Below are 26,255 nucleotides of genomic sequence, written 5' to 3' on the forward strand. Positions count from 1 at the left end.
AGGACTGATCGCTGCTCACAGCATGTGGAGAACTTTGATTTATTGCAGGTGGAAATATTGACATACAAAGATTTACAAAGCATCATCACACATTAGGGATGAGCATGAGGGCTTTCTCCCCACAACCTCCACATTGCTATAGAGAAGGGGCCCCTTTCTCCTCAGTTCTACTGGGGACCCATGGGGAAGGAGACCTCTAACAAACGGAGGAAAGAACCTACGTCCTGCACAGAAGGGCACATGCCTCCATGGGGCCCATCACTGCTCTGGACTTCATACCTGTCTAATGGTTAAAGTAAGAGACACCACCTCATTCCTGAGCACTGAACGACCAGGGAGGTATGGAAAGGCTCATCCTGAGGACTCTGGGTAGAGCATTAAAGGGCCCTGAGGTGATGGGGAGGCCACAAGAGGGGACACCTGGCCTGGCCCTAAGGCAGAGTTCAGTGGACAGACAGGGAGTCAGAAGTTGTCTCTGATGGGTATGGTCACAGGTTACCAGATAGTGTGTCTGGTCTTGGACACTAGAGGGCGCTCGGGTCTTGTTCCTGAGGTACCTGGGGGATCATGGCTGGGACCAGCCCCTAGCAATGCCTATGGCCTCTGCTCAGGACTTACAGCTGAGACTTCCCCAACCAATGGGCTTCACACACACACACACACACCTCATTGTGAACACCCACAGCCATCCTCAGGCAGAAGGGCCTTGTCGGGGAACAGGAAGGATTCAAATAGCTGGGATTTCATTTGCATGAATGGGTCCTCCTCCCTCCGAGTACAAAGAAGAGAAGAGAGATTTGGGGAAGGCCTGCTTGAGCCCTGGGTTCAAGGAAGGCAGGACTCAGTGATGGTCTCCACCATGGCCTGGGCCCCTATCCTGCTCACCCTCATGGCTCTCTGCACAGGTGACAAGATATTGGGACTGGGGAAGGGACTTTGGGAAGACACGTGGGGGCCTTCTCTCTCCTCTTGTCTCCAGACTCAGAACCACCATCTCTGTGTGTCTCCCCCTTCCAGGATCCTGGGCCCAGTCTGTGCTGACTCAGCCGCCCTCAGTGTCTGGGCCCCCAGGACAGAGTGTCACCATCTCCTGCACTGGAAGCAGCTCCAACATCGGGAGTGGTAACTATGTGCAGTGGTACCAGCAGCTCCCAGGATCAGCCCCTAAAACCGTCATCTATGGTACCAGCAACCGACCCTCAGGCATCCCCGACCGATTCTCTGGCTCCAGCTCTGGCAACACAGCCACCCTGACCATCAGTCGGCTCCAGGCTGAGGACGAGGCCGATTATTACTGCCAGACCTATGACAGCAGTCTCAGTGCTCCCACAGTGCTGCAGGCCTGTGGGGAAGTGAGACAAAAACCTGCTCTCCTCATTCAATGCAGTTCTCCGGGGCGGCCCCCACTCCTCTGATAAGAGAGCTGCTTTCTTAGTTTGTATGACCTGAAATGGGTCTGAGACCCACCATGGGGAACTTGAACTGAGATGTCTGCCCACATCCTTTGACTTCTGCCCCTCTAGCCTGTGTGGGCAGCAACACATTGTGTAACTTTCTCAAACTGAGCAGAAGTTCCTGCGTGTCAGGGGAGGCTGCCCTGGGAGTCCATGATGGGTCAGGAAGAACCAGGGACACAGAAACTGGCTGTGTCTGAGTCAGTGCACATCAGGTAGGTCCAGTGTGTGTGCTGTCACCAATGGGTCCCCACACAGCCTCCACTCTCCTCATCTGTCACGACAGCAGTCACCTTTGTGGTCCTCAATCCAGTCCCTGGAGCAGGTCTGGCAGCTCAGGCTCCTTGGCATCACTGGGCTGAGAGCTGAGGACAAGGATGCTTCTCACAGCCTCTCCTGTGACAGCAGTCTCCGTGCTCCTACAGAGCTGCAGGCCTGAGGGGACCTGAGACCAGAGAAGCTGTTCTCATCTGCAGGGAGGGGACGCCCCAGCATCTGCGCTCAGGCTCAGCCTGTGGCTTCTGCTACTGCAGCCGCCACCATGGGCTAGGTTCATCCAGGGCTCCCCTGGAGAATGAATATGCCACCTCCACCTGCTGTCCTCAAAGGACCTCCCAGCAGCCCATTCTTAGACAAAAGGTCTCAAATGAAACAGAAAGTCCAGCTCCCCATCAGCTGGGGAAACAGAGGCTCTTTGAGACACAGTCTGGTCATTTCAGACCTAAATTCTGACTGGGGAATCCTCCGTCTCTATCATTGGTCATTAACTTCTTTCCTAGGTGTTCCAGACCTGCCACCCTCTCATTAGTCCCCGCAGTGAATGCCTGTCAGCAGCTCACAGGAGAGTCCTCTGTCCCTGCTGCACAGGCACCGCAGTACCTCGGGCTGCAGCCTCTGTTTGGGGCTTGGGAATGACCACTTGTCCATTCCCATCAAGGCTAAGACCCAACCATTGATTTCTTCTTGTTTATTTGCATCGTCTAAACTTGCTGAGTGATGTTGAATAATCATGGAGTTGAAGTCTCATTGGCCAGTTCCTGATCTTTGTGAGAATGCCCTCCTCCCGCCTCATTAGCTAACATGCTGACTGTAGGAATAAGTCATATGTGTGTGCAGAGTGTGAGTTACCGTGACATAAGTGTGCCTGTCTGTTCATATGTGTATATGTTTTCATTAGAGAGTTATTTTAAAATTTGGTCACAAGCCTTTTCTGATTCTATTGAAATCATATGACTTTATCCTTTGGTCTATCAATATGATGTATTTTATTAAAGGGTTGATCACTATGGAACCCATGCTGGATATCTGGAATAAATCAAAATGGTAATGGTGTATTCACTTACTATTCTGATAATGGAATATCTCTGTTAATATTTTCTTTAAAATAGTTGCATTAATATTTCATGTTATTGTCTGTAATTTTCCCTTTTCTGTATTTTATGTCAGGTAGAGGTATCCCTGTTACCCCTGCCTTCTGTACGATTTAGGAAAGTTTCCATTTCTTTCAATGTTTGGAAAAATATATATGTAGCAAACACATTTGAAACATCCAGTCTCGGAAGGTTTGTTATTGTTCATTGTGAAACTAACTGTATGTTATGCCTTCTATGTGAAATAGTTTTATTATGTGTTCTATATTTCCTAAGGAAATTGTTCTCTGTACTGACTTATTTTTGGAAGCACTTTTAAAAATATTTCTAGAAAAATATGCATTTTATCTATTTTTAATAGATTTTTTCATTGTTATGTTTTCCACATGTCATTTTTAATTTTGAATATTTGTGCATTATCAATGTTCACTCAAATGTTAGTAAGTGCTTGTTCTATTCTGCCATTTAAACAAGGACTCTTGGTCACTCCAGCCACTAGGAGGCTCCTCCTTGAAGTCCTCCTCGGGGAGCAGGAGAGAAAGTGATGGAGAAACAGACTGAGGAGTCTCGCTCCTGGTTAAAAACCAGTATGTAAAACCCAGGCCCGGCCCCAGGCAAGCACAAAGCCTTTCCCTGGAGGACTCCTGAGGGACGCTGCCTGCCCCACACCACACCTGGTGCACTGCAGGCTCCGATGGGAGTCGTAGTCAAGGACTTGGTCCCTCTGTCAGGTTATATTCTTCACATATTCATGCTCCTGGTCCAGCACCTTGATTCCTGGGTCTCTGTATCTGAGGCTTTGACTCCAGGTTTACTTCAGGCTCCTCTGCCAAGGCTGCTGTGTGGGGCAGGAGAGGTAACCTTGCAGACACGTCCCCCACTTGCTGACTCAGTACCAGCACCTTTCCACACCTATCCCTGCCCCCTTGTCCTCTCCTGACCCAGGGTCCATAAATGGTCAAAGGCTTTACTAGAGGCTCCTTCTGAAGTGAAGGGGCCGCAAGGAGCACCTACCCACCCGATCCTTTAATGGTGGCGTGTTGCACGGGGGAAAGAAAACAGGGGCAGCTGGCAATGTCTCCACTTTAGACACTTTTTATACCATCAGATTGCAGGGTGAATTCTCTCATTTTTGTCCTTTTGTTTTAATTGGCTGCTCTGACACCTGACAGGTCAGCTCTTTCTATTTTCTCAACTGAGCTCCTGATACAATCTCGATTGTCTCCATACAATGAAAAATTATTCAGCGATAAAAGTAATTTAGTTATCAAGCCATGAAAATTTGAAAAAATTTAAAATGTATATTTGTAAGTGAAAAAAGATGATCTATAAAGTCCATACACTGTGTGTTTCCAACTATATAACATTCGGTAAAAAGTGAAACTAGAGACAATAAAAATTTCAGTAGTTTCCAGGGGCTCCAAGAAGAAAGAGTGAAGGCAACAGGTGAAAAACAATGTATTTTTAGGGCAGTGAAATAATTCAGTATGATACTATAATGGTGATTTATGACATTACACGTTCTGGTGAGGAAGCCAACAGTTGGTAAAGGCAGATTTCTTATTCTCTGTAAACTTACAGCTCTCAACTACCTTTGATTTGGGGGCCTGCTTAGCTGATGGAAAAGAGAGAAAAAGAAGAGGTGTCTGTCAGGGCTATTCCCCCAACCCCACTGCACCCTAGCTCTGATTCTGGCTTCTACTCCATGGCTTTTATCACCTCCTTGCTATCTCTACAGCCACATAAATAACTTTTAAGCAAGTTGGGAAACTGATCTTCAGCAAGAAGTCACTTCTGCGAGCATAGCAGCTGTCGCTGAAATGGCCTGGCTTCTTACAGGACTTGGACGACACTCTGAAAGGGAAGTCCTGTTGCCGGAGCGGAGTGTGTGGGTGGGAGTGAGAAACCAGGCAGTGTGGTGGGATGACTACATTCTGAGAAAGAGTTGTTCTTGGGAGACAGGACTTGGATGTCCTCGACTCTAGCAGAATGATGTTGTTATTGTCCCCACCTCCCCTGACCCCGCCTGTCCTTTTCCTACCTCTGGGAAGCAGCTTGCAGCAGGGCCCTGTCATGCTAACTACTGAATCATCCACTCTGAAGGCTCTGCCATAGAAGCAGGTGGATCCTTGCTCCTGAGCTAGTCCCTGTCAATCAGAAAGTCCCATCTTGACATCTTCCTGGGGTCTGTATATTGTCTGCAAAATGCTCATCAATACTGCAGCCTCTGCAGTCTTGTAAAGCAACAGAACTACCTCCTCTGGAGCCAGCACCCTTCATGAAACCCACACATGGTAGCTGCCCAGCCGCCAGGGATAAAGGACCTCAGGAACCGCAGGCTCGGTCTCCTTGCACTCCTCTGAAGGGAATCGTCAGCTCTGAGGCATCAGGACCACATTGCATTGTATTCTCTCTCGGAGGTGTTTTATAAACGGTGGTCTGGTTTATAGGATTTTTGCTTATTTGTTTTGGTTTGTTTGCCTATTCTATTTTGAAGACAGCTTTTATCCAAAAGACATCTCAGTTATTGCTATGGCTCTCTTAGAGCTCTTCCCTAAAATAAAAATCCTCAGAATCAGTCTTTTCTTTTTATGCTTTGCATCAAAAGATGGCCACCCACACTCAGTGGGGTGGATGGATGAACTGGTGCTTTGCTGTTTCCTAGCATCAGGCTGAGAGCTTGATGCATTAAAAGAGGCAGGAACCACTTCCAATCCTAACCTTCCAGTTGGAAGCTCCTTCTCCTGCTCAAGGTTCCTGTGAACCAGACAGACCCACCGCCCTGTGCCCCACCCAGCCCCTCTGGTCCATGTCTGTGTGAGCCTGCTCTAACATCCACCCCCATTCCCTGAGTTGCAGAGGCTCTTGCTGGTATCTGAGTGTCTAAGGAAGCCCCTAACATGCTTTAAGCCCAGTCAGCTGTCACAGGTAACGTCACACTGCTCCCAGAAGAGAACCATCCAGGAGAAGATGGTGGAGGGAGAACAAAGCTGCCTGAGGTTGGCAGGGGCCCAGAGGTGAACGTGACTTAGTGAGTGGCTGGGTCCAGGCTTCAGGCCAGCATGTGAGCACAGCCTGGACTGGCCCCGCCCCTCTGGCCCTCCTCCCAGATAAAATTCCTTCTTCTCTCCTGACTCTGTGAGCTCACAGCCAGGGAGGCCCCGCTGACCTGAAGGCTGGGGAGAGACACATGGTCCTTGAGCTCAGGGCTGAGGTCTCATCAGCTGCTTCCGGCCCCCAGGGGCCCGACAGAGCCCTCTGTTCACATGCTGTGGTTCCACCCAGCTGCATCTAAGGCCTAATACTCCTGAGGGTTTCTTTCATCTAACTGGATCATTTGCATTCTTCATATACTGGTTAGGACTAACATGTTTTAAATCACTGCTCATATGGTAAAACAGGAGTGAGGAGGGGAATGTGTTACACTATAAATGAGGAAAACACTGTATACTATAAATAGAATCGCCAACTTTTAGCCATGAAAACGTAATTCCACCAGGACGTGTACAAAATGCTCAAGCAAGCAAAGAGTTCTGAGCTATCACAGCAAAAGCAAAAACCATAGAGGAATCAACTGTAGTTTATCAAGTTTTAAATTGTGTGCTCTTTGAAAGACAATGTTAACAGAATGGTAATAGAAGCCACAGACTATTTGCAAGTCAAATATCTGATAAAAAAAAAAAAAAGGTAATATACAACATGTAGAGCTGAAAAAAGTTATTTCAAAATAAATAAATAAATAAATAAACCCACCAAAGATAACATGCAGGTGGCAAATAAGCACCTGGAAGAAAGCTCAGTCTCAGAAGGAATCAGTGAAAGGCAGGTTGAAGCTGTAGCGAGACAGCGCCACACTCCTGTGAGAACGTCTGAAGTTCACGGGACTGACCGCACCAAGTGCAGACCGGGACGCGGCACAGTCACCACTCTCAGGTCCTCTGGTGGGAGTGAAAATGGTGTAATCACTTTAGATAAACGTTAAATGTATACATAGTATATGTGCTCACAATGGGCCCACGCAAATATTCATAGCAGCTTTCTTTATGATCACCGCAAATTGGAAATGACCCTGATGTCTCAGTAGGCGATTGTTGGAATACACTGTGCTATATCCATAGAGTGGGTACGTTTAGCAAGGAAAAGACGGATATATGATAAAGTGTGGATTAAATTTAAAACTGCCACATGAAATATAAAGACAAGCAATGCATACTCTATGATTTCAATTTTATACAATTCTAAAAGATGCAACCCAATGTATGTGGGGAAAATGCAGATCAACGCTGGCCTGGGGAGGAGGATAAAAGAAAAGGAATTTCAAGGAATATGGATACAGTTTTGAGGTTGACATATTCATTATGTTGATACTGGTGATTTCTCAGGTTTATATAAATGTCAAAATATATCAAATGGTACACATTAAATATGTGCAATTGGCTGCCTATTAAATATAGCTCCCTAAAGAGTCATAAATATCTTACAATTATTTATTAGAACAGAGAAGCTTCTTTGCAACCTGGATCCAGATGTGCTTAGGTGTCCAGCCAATTCATCGCCATCTGACTCTGCAAAGTTCAGTCCATAATCTTTGCCTCAACATACCTCACTATCTCATGTGCCTGGGTAATTGCACACTCTGGTGCATCTTCTAACCAAACTGCCCTTTTTCTCGAAATGCATGCCTTGTTCTCCAGCAAGACCCCACCGTGCAATCGAAGCCCCAGTCACCAGTTCCCTCCATGTGGCTCCTGTTGAAGCGGCAGCTCAGGTTCTGCTCCCAGAGGCCTCTGCACTCTCACCTCCTACAGCTCAGGCCACATCTCACGGTGGTCATATTTTCCATACCTCTATCTCCTCGGACTCCAGAAAACCCGTCCCTGGGAAATGTTGTTGGTTTGTATCCGTGACTTGGGGTATAGCAAGTGATGCGCCCCTGAACGTCTGTGGACTGACGGTGACCAGGTATCAGGCCAGTGCCCCCAACAGCATTTCCATCCACAGATGGATTCTGACCAGTGAGCAGCAGGGTGCTGTGGGTGCCTCCCTCTGTGCCACCCCCCAGACTCCCCAGGGCTGGGGCCTTGGTGCCTGTGGTTGCTGATGGGGACCCTGTGGCTGTTCCCTTCTGGGCTGGGCAGAGTCTCCTGCTCAGTGGTCTGTGTAAGGTCCCAGCAGCTGCTTCTGTCCCTGACCCTCCCAGGGGTAAACTCAGTCTCGCCCATCAGCTCTTCTGTTGAATCAACTGAGCTCAGACTTGGCTGGTTGTCAGGGCAGAAAAGAGTCATCATTAGAGGAAACAAATAAGTGAGAACGGCTCCTCCCCTTTCCAGCCCTTAGGGAAGATAAAAGAGGCCCGGCCCACCTCAGACCTAACCTGGGGCCACCAGACTCTGCCTGCACCATGGCCTGGGCTCCTCTCCTCCTCGTGCTCCTCTCTCACTACACAGGTACGGAGAGGCTTCAGGTGTCCAGGGTCACCCACCAATCCTCTGTCAGCCCCTGTTGCTTAAACCCCTATGCAGCTTAAACAATATTCCTGCCCCAGCACCCATGAACATCTGTGTTTGCAGGTTCCCTCTCGCAGCCTGTGCTGACCCAGCCGCCCTCCGTCTCTGCATCTCCGGGATCAACAGCCAGACTCACCTGCACCCTGAGAAGTGACATCAGTGTTGACAGCTATCTCATACACTGGTATCAACAGAAGCCAGGGAGCCCTCCCCGGTATCTCCTGTCCTACTTCTCAGACTCAATCAAGCACCAGGGCTCTGGGGTCCCCAGCCGCTTCTCTGGATCCAAAGATGCCTCGGCAAACGCAGGGCTCTTGCTCATCTCCAGGCTGCAGCCTGAGGACGAGGCTGACTATTACTGTATGACTGATCACAGTGATGCTTAGCACAGTGACACACAAGAAGGGGAAGTGGGACAAAAACCTCAGCCTGCTCATAGTGACTGTGGGTTGGAGGGGTGGCTGGAGATGGAAGGTGGTATAGGGGTATAAATGGTAATGGAAAAAATACAGTAAAAATGAACTATTAAAGAAACCATAGCCTTCTCAGTCTTGTTCATGATAACTTAATCATTTAAAAATAAGTTTCATATACACAAACTCTGCTTGGAAGTATTTCTGATTCACAGTGTGTCTAATATTAATTGTCCATTTAATATTCCTGAAACCACAGGAATACTAAAACAAAATTAATCCATGATGACACTGAAATATTGCCTGGTTATTCCTGTGATAAAATCAGAGCCTGTGGAATTGCCCTTTTTCTCTTGAAATAAGAAAACAAAAGCAAAAACAAGCCTTTCCTAAATTTTATTCTCATCAGCTCAGAGACTACCCTAGCAGGTGGACTGTCCTCCACAGCACAGACCCTGCTCTTCAAGGGATCGGGGCAGAGACATTCCTGTTCCTCCTTGGCTCCTGTGTCCGGGGCTGGCCTAGGAGAACTGTGAGTCAGGGTCCAGGCTCTAAGATATGAGATGCTGGGTGAGGATGCAGGTTGGGGAAGAATGAAAAAGGAGAATCCTCAGAATAGAAATGAAGTTATAAAAAGAAACCAGAGGAAAATGTAGACTGAAAACACAATAGATGTAATTTAAAGACAACTCTCCTGAGGGAATCAAGAATATGTAATGCTATTTGTGATTTTATTTATTTGTGTGTTATATGTTCATAGATTGCGGAAATAGTTCACACCACCATAAATATTCTCTAGACGATGTCAGCAGGGGGCGCTGTGGATCTTATCAGAGCTGCAAGGCCTGATACCAACTCAAATGATTCTAATTAAATGGGCCTTGTGCTGATGATCATGGCCTGAGTAGAAGTGGCAGCAGGTGCTTCCACTAAGGAGACAGATCCAGAGCTCACAACAATCCCAGCCTCCTCCTGAGAGTGAAGCTACAAACTGGGCCCAGGACCTGAAATTGGATTTTGCTGTGAGCTCATTTTGCATAATGCAGCACCAAACACACCCTTACCCAGGAAGAGGAGGAGGAGATAAAGAAAAACCTCAGAGATCATCACCAGCCTGAATCCAGGGGATCTTGAGAAGTCTCCACCATGACCTGGACTCCTCTTTCCCTTCTCCCCCTCCTCACTCACTGCCTGGGTTCATGGACATTTCAGCCTTTGGAAGGATTCATCTGCCATTATTTTTCATTCCTGACGTGTGCCTGTTTTTATTTTGGGGTCTAATTGTCAGTCTGTGGTGACTCAGGAGCCCTCACTGACTGTGTCCTTAGGAGGGACAGTGACTCTCACCTGTGGCTCCAGCACAGGAGCATTTACCAGCAGTCACTATTCATACTGGTTCCAGAAGGAATCTGGCTAAGCACCCAGGACATTCATCGATTTATGATCCAAACAATAAGCAGTTCTGCCCCCCAACCCATGACTTGTTCTCAGGGTCCCTCCTCAGCAACAAAGCTACCCTGACCATCTTGGGGGCCTATCTGGGGACAAGGGTTGAGTACTACTGCTGGCTATTCAGTAGTAGTGATTGCCACAGTCACAGTATCTGAAGAGGTACCAAGACACCATCTGCCCTTTGGAAAGCCTGGGCACAAATATGGTCATATGATAGGAAATTACATGACCAGACATCTGAGCTCGCGGGGCAGCCAAAGTGTTGACTCAACATCCATAGACAGTAGGGGACATTATTAATATAGCCTCAAGTGACTCCATGGGTCCAAAAACATTTTCTCCCAAAGATCCTTCTCGTTGTTTGCAGAATGTTTTTCAAGGCATTGTTGAAAATGAGTTTGTACTTGGACATATCTGCTTTTCACCGTTCAGCAGATGTTCAGCATTTCTCAGTCTTCCTCTGTTTAGATGCATGTGGGGACCGGCCTAATGAGGAACCTGCACCTCACAGGGAGGGTGTCCTGCAGGAGATCATGCCATGAATTCATTTTTCTTTGTTGCAAACAAAATGTACTCAAGACACTTAAAAATATATATTAGAAATATACCATTTTTTTCCAACACAAAATAAGTAAAATTGTTGAAAGTGCTAGGTAGGAAAACATCCAAGCCTGACAGTGAAATGGTGACCAAGACACTCTAGTCTGGGTGACAAGGGCCCTAAAATCCTGGAGGCAGTGCCCTCAGCCAGCTACTTTGTAAACAGTAACAGGCAACAGTTAAGACACATACAAAAACAACATTCATGGTCCCATGCTGAACATCAAGCACAAAAGCTGACGGTGAACTCAAGGTAATGTGTGTGTTAGCTGCTCTGAGGCTTTCTGGGGGCAACCACGTGGTGCGGCTCGTGCTCCGGAATCCTGTGACATCTGCTCGACACAGAACTCTGGCTTTGCAGGATCGCCAGGGCATGCCTTCCTCTGCCAATGCAGCCTCCTTCTGCCGGGGGCCATGGGACACACCCTCCCTGGACAGACAGCAGGGGTCACAGGAGTGGGTCTGTGTGCTTGAGGCTCTGCCCCTGGAATGCTCTGCACCAGGACTCTGGGGGTGGGTTTGAGTTATGCACCACATGCTGTTCAAATGCTCACTTATTTTTTCATGTGCAAACCATTACTGGCTAACGCTTTCAGAAGAATGTGTCTAGATGCGGACACCTGGCAGAGAGAAGAGGATCATTGGGAGTTAGGGTCCATCCTTCCTGAGTGGGGAGGGGGTGTGAGGGCGATACAGAAATATTTAGAGAAATAATGTGTTCTGCTACAGTTAAACTCGAGTCCCTGACTCGGTCCTTCCAAAGGCGGGTGTCTTCAGTAGGCGATTGTCCACTCGGTGACAGAGGCATCGTGGGAGGCAGTAACCAGCGTGTGCTCGTGCAGTCAGGCCAGGTCGCTGACACGGTGATGCCAGTGAGCTTCTTCTATGTTGACCCTAGTCTGGGTCACTCAGATTCCAGACTTACTCCATCATGTCCATGCCACCAGAGGCAAAGTGCTCATGGTGTGGTGACCAGGCCAGGCAGACGATCTTTGCATGGTGTCCGTAGAAAACATTGTTGTTTGCTCTCTGAGTAGAAATCAGCAATGCGGAAGACTGTGACCACCTTGCTGGCACTGCACACGGAGGAAGGTGTCACCTTGGCTATATGCCACATCAGTCACAGGTCTCTGGCCTCTGGGAGCTTGTCCTTATCCTTCATCATGGTGGCCAAAATGGAGTATAAGTGGACATTCCTGTTTGCACCCCCAAGAGCCACCGTGTCGTTGCTGGGGTGCACTGTGACCACGTGGAGCACATAGCTGGTGTAGTGGAGGCTGCAGCACTTCTGACCCTTCAGAAGGACAAGCTGCCCAATGCGCACAACCACCGCGTATTCTCCAGGGCTGACAGGGAACACTTTGGTTGGACTCCCTGTCTGCTGTAGTCCCACAGTGTGAGGTTGGTAACGAGGTGGGGACAGAGACAGGAAGGCAGTGCTGGGCATGCTGGTTGTGGCTGATTATAGTTTTCTAAGCAATCCAGAAAACAAATGTGACCTGAAATTTTTCTAAGCTTTATTGGAATTGCTGGATCGTAAAGTGGTTCTCTTGGGTCATGGGCGGTGTGTGCCCTGCCACCAGTAGGGGGTGCTGTGGGACTGTCCTGTCGTCCACACATAGCTGCTCAGTGAGGACCACTCAGGCAAAGGAGCTGGGCGGGGGAGTGGTGAGGTGTGTGTTGGAGGGGCATTGTGGGGACATGCAACCTGAGCTCACTGATGGTTATTCAGCAGCTGCATCCTCTATGGTCTGACAGAGTCCTCTGAGCAGGGACGTAGAGTTGTCTCAGCAGGTGCTTCCTCTAAGGGCTCTTTCACAGGGTGAAATCAATCTTCATTCTCCTTAGTGTGGGGTGTGAGCTAAGCTCCAGCACCAGCGTCAGGGAGGGGCTGGGCAGTCCCTGGATGGACACACATTTGCATGGACAGCCCCTCCCCTGGCGGAGGGTGGGGAAGAAAAGGGGGCCTGGGCAGCCCAGCCCCACTGTGGGGCTCAGGGGCTGTGCACCATGGCCTGGACTCCTCTCCTCCTCGTGCTCCTCTCTCACTGCTCAGGTAGGGACAGGCCTCAGACACCCTGGGCATCCACTGATTGTCACTCTCTTCTTGCTCAGAATCTTGATAAACTTTACCTGGGCTCATGCCTGTCACCCATGAGTGTCCATGTTTGCAGGGTCCCTTTCTCAGCCTGTGCTGACTCAGCCGCCCTCTGTCTCTGCATCTCCGGGAGCAACAGCCAGACTCACCTGCACCCTGAGAAGCGATATCAGTGTTGGTGGTTACTACATACGCTGGTTCCAGCAGAAGCCATGGAGCTCTCCGAGTTTCTCCTGTGGTATAGCGGCGCACCTGAAGCCAAGCTGTATTGACTCCGTCTTTCCCTTGGACCCTTCAGCTGCGAAGAGGGGGGGGGTCTGCTGCATGGGCAACAGCAGACCCTCCATATCACCCTGCCCAGGCTCTGTAGCTTCAGCTTCACTGGAGAGGACACTCCAGCGTCATCACAAGATGTCGATTCAACACGGGAGGAGACAGATACTGTGTCACTCCCAAGTCGGACTGCACAGCCATTCTCGGCGGTGCAGATAGACTCTTAAGAAGCTACACCATCGTCTCTCGAGACGGACGGCTGCCGACGACGACGATAGCTCAGACTCAATCAAGGGCCAGGGCTCTGGGGTCCCCAGCCACTTCTCTGGATCCATTGACACCTCGACCAATGCAGACCCCTCCTGCTCATCTCCGGGCTGCCGCCTGAGGACGAGGCTGACTATTACTGTATGATCTGGCACAATGATGCTTCCCACAGTGACACACACAGATGGGGAAGTGAGACAAAAACCTCAACCTAACAGAGTTTGGGTTCATGACAATTCAACATTATAAAATAGCTTGTATAAATGCAAACTACACTTGGAAGTACCATATATTTTATCGTGGGAATACTCTCAATATTCTACTCTATGTTTCTTAAGTCTTAGAAAAACAAAACAAAAACAAAGTATTCATTACGACACAGCAGTGCTGCCTGCTTTCCATGTGTAATGAAACCAGAGCCTGTGGAACTGCCCTCTTTCCTCTGATATGAGGTACTGTAATAGCTTTTCTATCTATTTCCTTGGTCAGAACCCAGGGACCTTTCCAGCAGGTAGTCTCTCACAGCATGGACTCTGGACTATGAGGGGTCAGGCAGAGACTGTCCCCTTCCTACCAGGCTCCTGAGTTCTGGGCTGGCTGAGGAGCCCTGTGTTTCAGGGCCTAGAGACTCGGATGTGAGATGCTGGGTAAAAACTCAAGCCCAGGAGGCATTCCAGGAGAGAGCTGACCTGTGAACTTTGCTGGGGACCTGAGTCTTCAGTTGTGAATTTAGGGGGAAAGGAAGTACCCACCTAGAAAATGTGGGGCCTGAGCTCAGGAAATCTGTTTTTGGGTCACAAGATGGTGGGGATGCTCCACAGTGGCTGGGAAATGCTGAGCCTGCTCCAGGGGATGTGGGTGAAGTGGGTCGGTCGGTGAGACGCTCTTACAGCTGCCACCACTCAGGACCATGGGGACACTTGTGAGTGGGTTTACCTGACCCACCGGCCCAGACTGTGTCCCCCCTCTCCTCTCAGATGGAAGTGAAGGTTCCAGCAGTCCAGGTATGGGCTGGGCTGTGGGCTATCAGGAGCAGGAAGTTCCCAGTGTGTTCCTGTGTCACTGCCCCTGTGAAGATCCTAATGGACCTAGGTCCACGATCCCCTTCTCTTGCATGGAGAGCAGCAAATTTGTGCTTCCTAAGGACTCCCAGGCAAGTTTCTTACCTTGTGACCTAGGACAGAGGTGACTGACCCTCAGGGGTTCAGCCCTCTTCTCTGGCTCCTTGTTGGTGCTCACAACGTCCTTGGCCACCTCTGGGCTCCAGCTTAATCAGGAGGCTGATTATCACTCTCACATATCTGAATACAACCCAGTACTTCTAAGAACTCCCATTACATGTGGAAGTGAGGTAAACATCTGCCCAGCACTCCCCAATGACCGATCACTGCCCTGGTCCTGACCGTGACCAATACCAGCTCAGGATTAACTTCAGCTGTCACTTGTGCTATCAACCAGGAGACCGCATGTTCTCACCTGGGTCTATCTTTACAGAGTCCACAAAAATATCTTCTTTTCTTACTGGTCTTTGTAATGCAAGTAGAACCGCCATTTGACCAGTTTCAAAAATGTTCCTTAGAGATGCTTGTTACAATGACAAGGAAAGCAGAAGTCCAGCACCCGTGACCTGTTTCCCCAAAATAGTCTGCTCCCAGGAGAGCACCAAGATTCCATGGGGTGATAGAAAATACTATATTATCTGTCAGTGCCACATATGAGATAAAATTTGCACAACAATTAAAATCGGATATAGCCAGCTTCTACTAATTTTATTTCAAAATACGTTATCTTTATTAAATCACTGAAATAATTTCATCAGAAGATATAAATTTGGTTCATTTTTAACCTACAATGATATTACTATTGAATGGAAAATTATAACCTACTGTAAACTTGCCCTTTTTGTATACTGTAGATACTGTCCAATGAAATGAGAAATCAATTGTGTTTAATCCCATATTTGTAATTACATATTTTAAGTAGTTTATCAGTGTGGTCTTAAACCTCCAAACTTGGGTTAATATTTGGGTTATTTTATTAAACATTTAACTAGAAAATAAATACCCCACACCAAGTTTTTAAAGAAAATAGAGGAGGGAGAAACAGTTTCCAACACATTTCATGAGGTCAAGTTTTCCCTGTTCATATAACCAGACAAAATAGTTGAAAGTAAACACCCACGGTCCCATGTGTGATTTTAGCAGCTCATCCCGGAGCTGATCTTCAACCCTGTCCCTCAGCAGTGACTCAGGAGAGGGTGGGAGGCAGAGCTCGTCTGCACACCTGCGCCCCCTGCTGGTGACTGTGAGTGAGGAGCCTTGACTCCCACCTGTGTTAGCAGCACTGTTAACGGGTAGGAGGCTGGGTGTTTGATCTAGAGGTGCCTCTTCCACTCCTTGGTGTCAGTGAAGACCAAGGTCCCAGTGGGGATCTGAGTGCCAAGCCCAAATGAGCCCAGGACCTCCACTCAGCCCAGGGCTTCCCTCCCTGAGGTCAGCAGTGCCAGAGAGGGGTCTTTTCTCACACCCCACTTGAACGAAACCAGCTGGTGACAATCACTGCCCTACTGTGCACAGGAAGGTGTCAGCAGCATAGAGCAGGGGAGTCAGTGTTTTGCCTTTGCTGGGGCCAGTGGGAGCAGAACATACACCACCTACCTTTCAATTGCAGCTCAAGAGGAGGGTGGCCTGAATATAGGAAAAGGAAATGGGACCGATGGCTCCTAATGTGATCTCCCAAATGTCCTGAATCCAGTGTAAATACATCGCTTATTTATTTAAAAAACTTACAGAAAAATCAAAACTTGAATGAGAAAAGAGAATCTATTTGTAGTAACAATGAGATAACTCAGATAAGGAAATACTGTGACAGAAATTATTATGTCAATGATCCTGAAATCCATTTGAAGAGAAGGTACAAGTGTTCTTTGTACAAATGGAAAAAGAGGAAAAACTCTGAATTTAAATAGAAGTCATTAAAACAAACCAAATGGAAATTATTAAGTTGAAAAACACAGTAAGTGAAATTAAATAAAAAGCTCTCCACAGAGAATCAAGACTATGTCAACTTGTTTGTTTGTTTGTTTGTTTATTTTATGTCTTTGAAAAGAGCCACCATTCATTGCAGCTGCAGTTCCCAATGCCATGAATATTCTACAGGACGTCCCCAGAGGGTGCTGTGGGTCTTCTCAGAGCTGCAAGGCTGAACACAATTCAAATGGTTCTAATTGAATGACCCCTGACCCATGCTCACTAGCCTGAGCAGAGGTGACAGCAGGTGCTTCTCCTGGGGACAGACTCAGCGCTCACAACCAACCTAGCCTCCCCCTGAGCAGGAGGACCCAGAACTGGATGTTGCTGTGGGCTCATATTTGCATAATGCCCCACCCAACACACCCCTAGCCAGGGAGCTGAGGAGGAGATAAAGGAACACCCCAGAGACCAGCACTAGCTGGAGGCCAGGGGATCTTGGAAAGTCTCCACCATGACTTGGACTCCTCTCCTTCTCCAGTTGCTCTCCCTCCTCACTCACTGCCCAGGTTCATGGACATTTCAGAGACCAGCCTTTGGAGGGTCCCCTCTGCCTTTATTCTTCACCCCTGACAAGTGTCTGTTTTTATTTCAGGGTCCAGTTCTCAGGCTGTGGTGACCCAGGAGCCCTCACTGACTGTGTCCCCAGGAGGAACAGTCATTCTCACCTGTGGCTCCAGCACTGGAGCCATCACCAGTGGTAACTCTCCACACTGGTTTCAGCAGAAGTCCGGCCAGTCCCCCAAGGCACTGATTTATGATACAAACGATAAACACTCCTGGACCCCCGCCCGGTTCTCAGGCTCTATTATCGGGGGCAAAGCTGCCCTGATCCTCTTGGGGGCCCAGGCTGAGGATGAGGCCGAGTACTACTGTGCTCTGTGGTACAGCAACCATTACCACAGTGACAGACGCAGGTGGGGAAGTGAGACAGAAACACAGGGCTCGGTGCACCCTCTGCTTCTAATATCCCCCGGCTCCTGTTCACAGAGGCTGTGACCAGGTAGTGCGGGCTCAGAAGGTTTGTTCTCCATGGCCTCAGGGGATGTAATCAAAGCAATATTTCTAGCTGTGAAATGTTTTAATCCACCATTTATGAAGACAAAATCATCTTTAAAGAAAGAACAAATATAGCCCGGGCTGGTGTGGCTCAGTGGATTGAGTGCCAGCCTGCAAACTGAAGGGTCACTGGTTCAATTCTTGGTCAGGGCACATGTCTGGGTTGTGGGCCAGGTCCCCAGTTGGGGCTGCGTGAGACACAACCACATATTGATGTTTCTCTCCCTCTCTTCCTTCCTCCCTCCTCCTCCCTCTAAAAATAACTAAATAAAATCTTAAAAAACAAAACAAAACAGCAAATATAACCAACAATTTCACAGGTAATGAACAGGAGCAGCACAAGGAAAACTTATACTCACATGGAAACACACACATGTGCACACACAGACAATCAAGGCCGAATGTAGTTTGGGCAGCATTTAATAAGCAAGACAAAACTTAATAATAGGTGTAAAAAACAATAGAATCACAGCCACTGTAGGATGGAGCTGGAGACTCCGTCCCGGGGGAACTGCCTTGCACATCTTCCTTCTCCAGCCTCTGTAATTAATGGCTGAGGCCAAAGAAAAACCTCTGGGCTGGGTCAGAGCAACTGCATATTCTAAATAGCTGTTTGCAAAGCTAACAGGAGAGCAGATGTTTTGACTACGGGGCTAAAAATTAAACACATTCTTTAGCATGTGCACCACCATGTTTAGCTAAAGAATAACTTAGCTTATTTCCACCTGTAGAAATTCCTTCCTTGACTTATTATCACCAATAGAAATACTTCCCATCTATTCATGTAATTACTTTCTTCCCATTTTTCATAAAACCCACTGCCTTTACCTCATAATTGGGCATACTTGGGCTTTCTTTATAAATCTATGCTCCAGACTTGCAATTATTTGTTATATTGAATAAACGCTTATTGTCTCTCTGGCTTTTAATTTTTGAGTTAACAGTAGTCATATTATAGACTTATGATTTTATTTATAAAAATAAGCCAAGTGAAATTTAATAGAAACATAATAAAAAACAGAAAAATATCCACCTCTCTCACTGACTTTGGAGAAAAGCCTCAAATAATGGGAAAAATCCAAATATAACAGTCATCTTATAAAATATTATAGTTAATGTACATTTTTATGTCAACTATTTTTATATAGAGAATAAAGTTTTGCCTATACTTTTCAATCTTTAGACTGAAAACATTTTTAATATTAGACCAGAAAAGGAAAAAGGGCAAAAGAATCAAAAATATATAAGATATTATATAATATATTCAAAAGAAGGGAATGAATCCTCAGAAGAGCACTGAAGGGGACATGACAGCCCAGCATGGAGAGTGGGACGGTGGACAATTTTTCTGTGACAGAGTAAAGTGTAGTGACTAAGAGAGACATAAAACGTCATTATCAAGGCAATGGGGGTGGGAATTGAACAGGAGTCTCTCACAACATCACCACCAACAACACAAGGTCACCTAAGAAGGGGAATTCACATAGACTTTTTGTCAGTATGAACTGACAGAGTGCAGTGAAGAGTTTCGAGCCTCGAACTTAGTTTGAGATGTTCCTATATGTGTCATGTTTCTATATGCGCCTTACACACAAGCAGAAGATGCAAAAGAAAATGTCAAGAAAGCCTAAAATAGCACTTTCGGCCAAGATGGAGGCCTAGACAGACACGCTGCATCTTCCTCCACAACTAAGAAGGAATACAACTACCTCAAAAGTGGAGACAACCAGAAGTTCCAGAAAATCAAGCTGCATGGAAGTCCAACAAATAAAGATATAAGAAAGAAATAATCACCAGGGTCGAACGGACGCAGTGTGGTGGTGGCAGCAGTTTGGGGCAGCAGCAGCAGCAGTGGCAGGCTGGCAGAAAGCACAGTCACACGTTTTAAAAAGTGGGGCGGGACACCTGGGGAAGGCTCCCATCAGCAGGACCAGACCTCGAAGCTATGGTTCCAGCACCAGGAAAAATAAAGCCTCATTGCTTCTGACTGTGCAAACCAGTGGGGGTTGGGATGGAGGCAGAAACTGCTGGTATTTCAGCAGAGTCAGCTTGTTTAAAGGGCCCCCACAGTCCTAAAACATCCGCAGACCCATCCACTCTGGAAATGACCAGGGCAACAGCTAGAGAGGCACCAGTCCCGTAAAGAAGTGGGAGAAGTGACTGGAAAGGAGGTGATACTGAGCAAGCTGCAGTTTTCCCTCTCAGACTTCTCCCCCACATACAGTGTCACAACATGGTGAAATGGGTTGCCATGTACTGACGAATAGCTAACGCTCTGCCCCTTACAATGTAACAGTTGTGACAGCTCTACCTTAGACACAGAGGCAGACAAACACAGGAGCCTGTCAAAATGAGGAGACAGAGAAGTATGGCCCAAAAGAGGGAACAGGTCAAGGTTCCAGTGGAAAAATTAAGCGACGAGGAGATAGGCAATCTAACAATGTAGAGTTCAAAACACTAGTGATCAAGATGCTCACAGGCTTGACAGATATGCTTGAGTATGGCAAATGCATAAGAGAAGAAGTGAAGGCTATGCTAAATAAAATGAAGGAAAACCCACACAAAACCAATAGTGCAGGGAAGGAAACTAAGGTTCAAATCAATGATTTGGAACATAAGGAAGAAAAACACAGTCAACCAGTACAGAATGAGGAAACAAGAACTGAAAAAAAAAGAGGAGAGGTTTAGGAACTTCAGGGACAACTTTAAATGTGCCAGCATTTGACTCATAGGGGTGCCAGAAGGAAAAGAGGAAGAGCAAGAAATTGAAAACTTATGTGAGAAAATAATGAAGGAAAACTTCCCAAAGTTGGTGAAGGAAATAGACATACAAGTCCAGAAAGTACAGCGAGTCCCAAATAAGCTAAGTCCAAAGAGGACCACACCAAGACACATCATAATTAAAATGCCAAACCTGAAAGAAAGAGAAAATCTTAAAAGCAGCAAGAGAAAAGCAGAGAGTTACCTACAAAGGGGTGCCTATAAGACTATCAGCTGATTTCACAAAAGAAACTTTGTAGACAATAAGAGACTGGCAAGAAATATTCAAAGTGATGAAAAACAAGGACCTACAATCAAGTTTACTCTATCCAGCAAAGCTATCATATAGAATGCAAGGGCAGATAAAGTGCTTCCAAGACAAGGTAAAGCTAAAGGAGTTCATCATCACCAAACCATTATTATATGAAATGTTAAAGGGACTCATTTAGAAACAGAAGATCAAAACTATGAACATTAAAATGACAACAAACTCACAACTATCAACAACTGAATCTAAAAAATAAAAGCAAAATCCAACTAAGCAAACAGAATAGGAACAGAATCATAGGTATGGGGATCATTTGGAGGGTTATCAGCTGGGAAGGGGGAGAAATGAGGAAAGGTGCAGGTATTAAGAAGCATAATTGGTTGGTACAAAATAGACAGGGGGAAGTTAAAAATAATATAGGAAAGGGTGAAGCTAAAGAACTTGTATGCATGACCCATAGACATGAACTAAGGGGGGTGGAATTGTTGGAGGGAAGGGAATACAGGGCAGAGTGTAGTCAAGGTAAAAAACGTTGGGACTATTTGTAACAACATAATCAATAAAATATACTTTAAAAAATAAGAAAGCCTAAAATATCTGGCAACATAAAAACTGTGCATACACCCTGCATTCAGCAGTCTGGAAGTCATTAGTTATCTAGAGACATTTATTGTCTTAAACCAACCCATTGAGAAACACTCATTCTCCTGTTCTGGGCAGTGACATTAAAAGATCCAAGGGCAAAATCAGGTTGCCCTCCAGGAGCGCTGGATCAGACACCAGCAGGGGACACTGCAGGGCAGGTCCTGCCAGGGTTGGGTTCAGGAAAAGGCCAAAATGGGAAATGCTCTACTTCCTTTGGCAAACTTGGACAAAGAGCTTCCTTACCAAAGTGAGATTTTTATGTATCCCTGATTATTTATTTAACCAGATTCAAGTGTCTCACACTCATATTGGGTAACAGGGTCTACAACAAATAGCCCATTGTCTCAATATAGGCCCCCAAGACTGTCCTTGGAAACCACATGCCATCTGATGGTCTCCCATTCAGCAGATAGTCCCTGATGCCAGAGGCAGGCTGCCCAGGGACAATCCATGACGGGTCAGGGCAGGAGCAGGGACGCACACTGTGTTCAGCTGTGTCTGACTCCGGATTGCTGACTCATGCCTCTGTATGACTACACTCTGAGTGACCACCTGCAGTGTGCGGGGCCCAGGCAGGGCTGGGAGCCTTAGAGGGTGTGACAAGGAAGATACAGAATCTGATTAAGCTCCTGGGTTCCATCTGCTGCCCAGCAGGTGACTGAGAGGAGGTGAGAGCCAAGTCAGTGAGCAGGAGCAGGCTGTGGGTTTGGTAAAAAGATAAGCCCGGGGTCCTTGACTGAGAATAGAGCAGGCAAGGTAGAGAGAAAAGGTCACATTTTGCAGGTTTCAGGGGGAGGAGGTCAAGGACTCCCTGGGGAAGAGGCTGGTCCTTGAAGACTGGGCGGGAGGGGAGCAGCTGCACCTCCTGGGTGACATTCACAGGCAGGTGTGTGTGGCCGAGGTCCCAAGGTCACCCCTGTGATGGAAACTGAGCCACTGCCTCCCTGCTTGTTCAGTGGTGACACAGGGAGGTTAGTTCTCCAGACGACTAGTGGGAGTCTGGCTCAGTTTCTCATTTCCTCTGGGATTTATTTGAGATGTCCCCCACCCCCACCCCCCCCCCCCATGACCGTGGCATTCAGGTTGATTTTCCTCTTGGGAGCGAAACCCCTCAGCATTACCAGGCATCTAATCACCTCAGGAGCCTTCCAAGCAAGAGAGACTTGGCCTCTCTCACCAATTCATCAGGAACCCTGGTCTTCGCAACACCGGACTAGATCACTCACATCTCCCCTGACCCCTTTACTGTGACAGGCGAGGGGACCGTCTGATTGATCTGGGGAACATGATGCCTGTCCCTGGAGTTGGAACTGGAGTCAATCATGTGCTGACCCCATGGCTGGGAGATTTGAGTCCAAATAAAAGAGAACAAGACGGTTCCCGTCACTGGTCTCACCATGTCCATCACTCTGCCTTCCACCCGCCTCATCAGTTTCCCATTGGGTCTGATGCTGTGGACACTGGAAGCTGATCAGGGAAACACGCCACATGGTCCAGTCTCACAAATTACCAGCTCTGACCCCTGACCTTATTAATGTTCTGCAGAAGTTCAGTTCTAAGGAAAGCCACAGCCCTCCCACCAGTGAGGCAATGATCTGAAGTCAAGTACTCTTAGGAAGGTTAGGAAGTGGCAAAAATCCCGAATATGGCCTCCTTTTCCCGAGAGACTGACACAGGCAAAGCAGGTTTGTGAGCTGCCTGGAGACACTGCCCACCATCCCCTGGGCATCTCCACTTCACCTGCCCCTCCCTCAGGTGAGGACAGTCCCAGAGGACCAGCACTAGGACCTCTGGCCACACGCTCCATGATGCATCTCCTTCTGCTTTTATTTCCAAAAGTGCTTCCCAGGTCGCCTTGAAGTCACTGCTGAGAATCCCCACTTCACATGTCCTGGTCACAGGTGGTACCATCACTGTCAGCTTCCCCTTCTTGGCTATGGGAGCTGGGATCAGAGTAATCCTGACTCAAAAATCAGATATTCGATTCTCATACAAATATACAGTAGACAAGTGTGAATTATTTATTCAACTTATATATTAGTGAAGGTACCAGTTAATAGGTAAAGCTTGACCAAAAAGCATATGTAAAAACAAACATACAATCTGCTGAAAAAAGCACAGACATTAAAAAATATATTTGGTGTATTAGAGCAATAGTGATTGATTTCTAACAAGGGAGGAATCATATTAAAAAAATAAAGCTGTGTCCTGAAAATGAGGGACATACCTCCATGGGCCAGTCACTGCTCAGGACCTGATCCTGCTCTAAGATAAGATTACGTGAGTGAAACAGTTGGGTGTTGTCCACTGAATAGCCAAGGGATGCATGGACAGACTCACCCTGAGGAGTCTGAGTAGAACATGAAGTGACCTGGAATGATGAGGATGCCACATAAGGGGGCACCTGGACTGTCCCTAAGACAGGGGGTCAGTGAACAGAGCTATAGGGAGGCAGGATATGTCTCTGATGAGCCTTAGTCACCATGTCATACAATGGTGTGTCTAGGTCTGGGCACCAGGGGGGCGCCCAGGGACTGTGCCTGAAGGTCTGGGGTAATCAGAGTTGGGATCTGCTACTTGGCACTGCCTGGTGCCCTCTGCTCAGGGTACACAGCTGTGACCTTGCCATCCCCTGGGCCCCACACAGCCCCACCCCATTAAACCCAATTAAATTCTCAGTCACAGGTACCTGACCCAGGGCCCACTGAGGGATCAGTAATCTGGGGAATCTCATTTGCATGAGTGGACCCTCCCTCTCTCAGAGTATGAAAAAGGGGAAGGAGAGGTTCAGGGGAAGTGCTCCTTCAGCTGTGGGACCACTGAAAGCAGAACCCGGTGATGGTCTCCACCATGGCCTGGGCCCCTCTCCTTCTCACCCTCATTGCTCTCTGCACAGGTGACAGGATAAGGGGACAGGGGAAGAGACCTTGGGAAGACATGTGAGGGTCTTCTTCCTGCTCTTGTCTCCAGACTCAGAATCACCATCTCTGTGTGTCTCCCCCTTCCAGGATCCTGGGCCCAGTCTGTGCTGACGCAGCCGCCCTCAGTGTCTGGGGCCGCAGGCCAGACTGTCACCATCTCCTGCACTGGAAGCAGCACGAACATTGGGGATGGTTACAGTGTGCAGTGGTACCAGCAGCTCCCAGGATCAGCCCCTAAAACCGTCATCTATGGTACCAACGGTAGACCCTCAGGCATCCCCGACCGATTCTCCGGCTCCAGCTCTGGCAGCTCAGCCACCCTGACCATCAGTCGGCTCCAGGCTGAGGACGAGGCCGATTATTACTGCCAGTCCTATGACAACAGTCTCAGTGCTCCCACAGTGCTGCAGGCCTGTGGGGAAGTGAGACAAAAACCTGCTGTCCCCCTGCAATGCAGTTCCCCGGGGCAGCCCCCACTCCTCTGATAAGAGAGATTCTTTCTTAGTTTGGGTGGCTTGAAACTGGGCTCTGAGACCTACCATGGAGAACTTTGACTGGGATGTTTGCCCACATTCTTTGACTTCTGCCCCTCAAGCCTGTCTGGGCAGCAACACATTGTATAACTTTCTCAAACTGAGCAGAAGTGCCTGTATATCAGGTGAGGCTGCCCTGGGAGTCCATGATAGGCTTCTACTTCTGCAGCCACCTCCATGGGCCAAGTTCATTCAGGGACCCCCTTTCCCTGGAGAATGAATATGCCTCCTTCACCTGCTGTCCTCAGAGGACCTCCCAGCAGCCCATTCCTAGACAAAAGGTCGTAAACGAAACAGAAAGTCCAGCCCCCCATCAGCTGGGGACACAGAGTCTCTTTGAGACACAATCTCGTCATTTCAGACTGAAACTCAGGCCAGAAAATCCTCCATCTCTATCATTAACCATTTACTTCTTTCCTAGACGTTCCAGAGCTGCCACCCTCTCATTAGTCCCCGCCGTGAATGCCTGTCAGCAGCTCACAGGAGAGTCCTCTGTCCCTTCGGCACTGGCACTGCAATACCTCGGGCTGCAGCCTCTGTTTGGGGCTTGGGGATGACCACTTGTCCATTCCCATCAAGGCTAAGACCCAACCATTGATTTCTTCTTGTTTATTTGCATCGTCTAACCTTGCTGAGTGATGTTGAATAATCATGGAGTTGAAGTCTCATTGGCCAGTTCCAGATCTTTGTGGGAATGTCCTCCTCCCGCCTCATTAGCTAACGTGCTGACTGTAGGACAAAGTCATATGTGTGTGCAGAGTGTGAGTTACCGTGACATCAGTGTGCCTGTCTGTTCATATGTGTATATGTTTTCATTAGAGAGTAATTTTAAAATTTGGCCAAAGCCTTTTTCTGAAACTATTGAGATCATATGATTTTATTTTTTGATCTATTAATGTGATGTATTATATTAAATGGTTTTTCAATAGGGAACCCCACTTGTGTATCTTCAATAAAACAGATATGGTGTGTCAACCAACTAGTCTGGTATTGGAATCTTCTTTAACATTTTATTTCGAATATTTCATTATTTTATGTGATTATCTGTAATTTTCCCTTTTCTGTATTTTATCTGTCAGGTAGAGGTATTACTGTTATACCTGCTTTCTATAAGATTTAGGAAAATTTCCATTTCTTTCAATGTTTGGAAAATATATATGTAGCAAACACATTAGAAACATCCAGTCTTGGAAGGTTTGTTATTGTTCATTGTGAAACTAACTGTATCTTATGCCTTTTTTTGTGGAATAGTTCCATTATCATTATAATGTGTTCTATTTTTTCTTAAGGAAATTGTTCTTTTATTCGAATTTTTGAAACCCTTTTTATCTTCCTAGGAAAATATGCATATTATCTACTTTTAATAGATTTTTTAATTTTCATGTTTTCCACGTGTCATTTTTAATTTTGTGTATTTGTGCATTATCATTCAAAAATTAATAAGTGGTTGTTCTCTTCTGCCATTTAAACGTGAATTTGATGTGCCAGTTAGAGCGACTGTGTCTGAAATGTCGCCTTTGTTTACTTTTGCACTTATTATTTTGGGAGATGTTCCTTATATGTTGTTTTCATTTTCTAATACATAGGAGAATTCTGCATTTCTCAC

At 47.2% G+C, this 26,255-nt stretch overlaps 1 gene segment (V, D, J or C); it reads left to right on the forward strand.

Moving 5' to 3' along the window:
- The first annotated feature begins 788 nt into the window (after nucleotides 1–788).
- On the forward strand, nucleotides 789–24,774 carry LOC149997074 (immunoglobulin lambda variable 1-40-like). The segment is given in 2 exon segments: nucleotides 789–905; nucleotides 24,204–24,774. Coding segments are annotated over 2 exon segments (456 nt in total).
- Nucleotides 24,775–26,255: the final 1,481 nt, after the last annotated feature.

Source organism: Furipterus horrens, unplaced genomic scaffold, assembly GCF_987537825.1.
Source record: "Furipterus horrens unplaced genomic scaffold, mFurHor1.1.pri manual_scaffold_11, whole genome shotgun sequence".
NCBI classification, from domain to species: Eukaryota; Metazoa; Chordata; class Mammalia; order Chiroptera; family Furipteridae; genus Furipterus; species Furipterus horrens.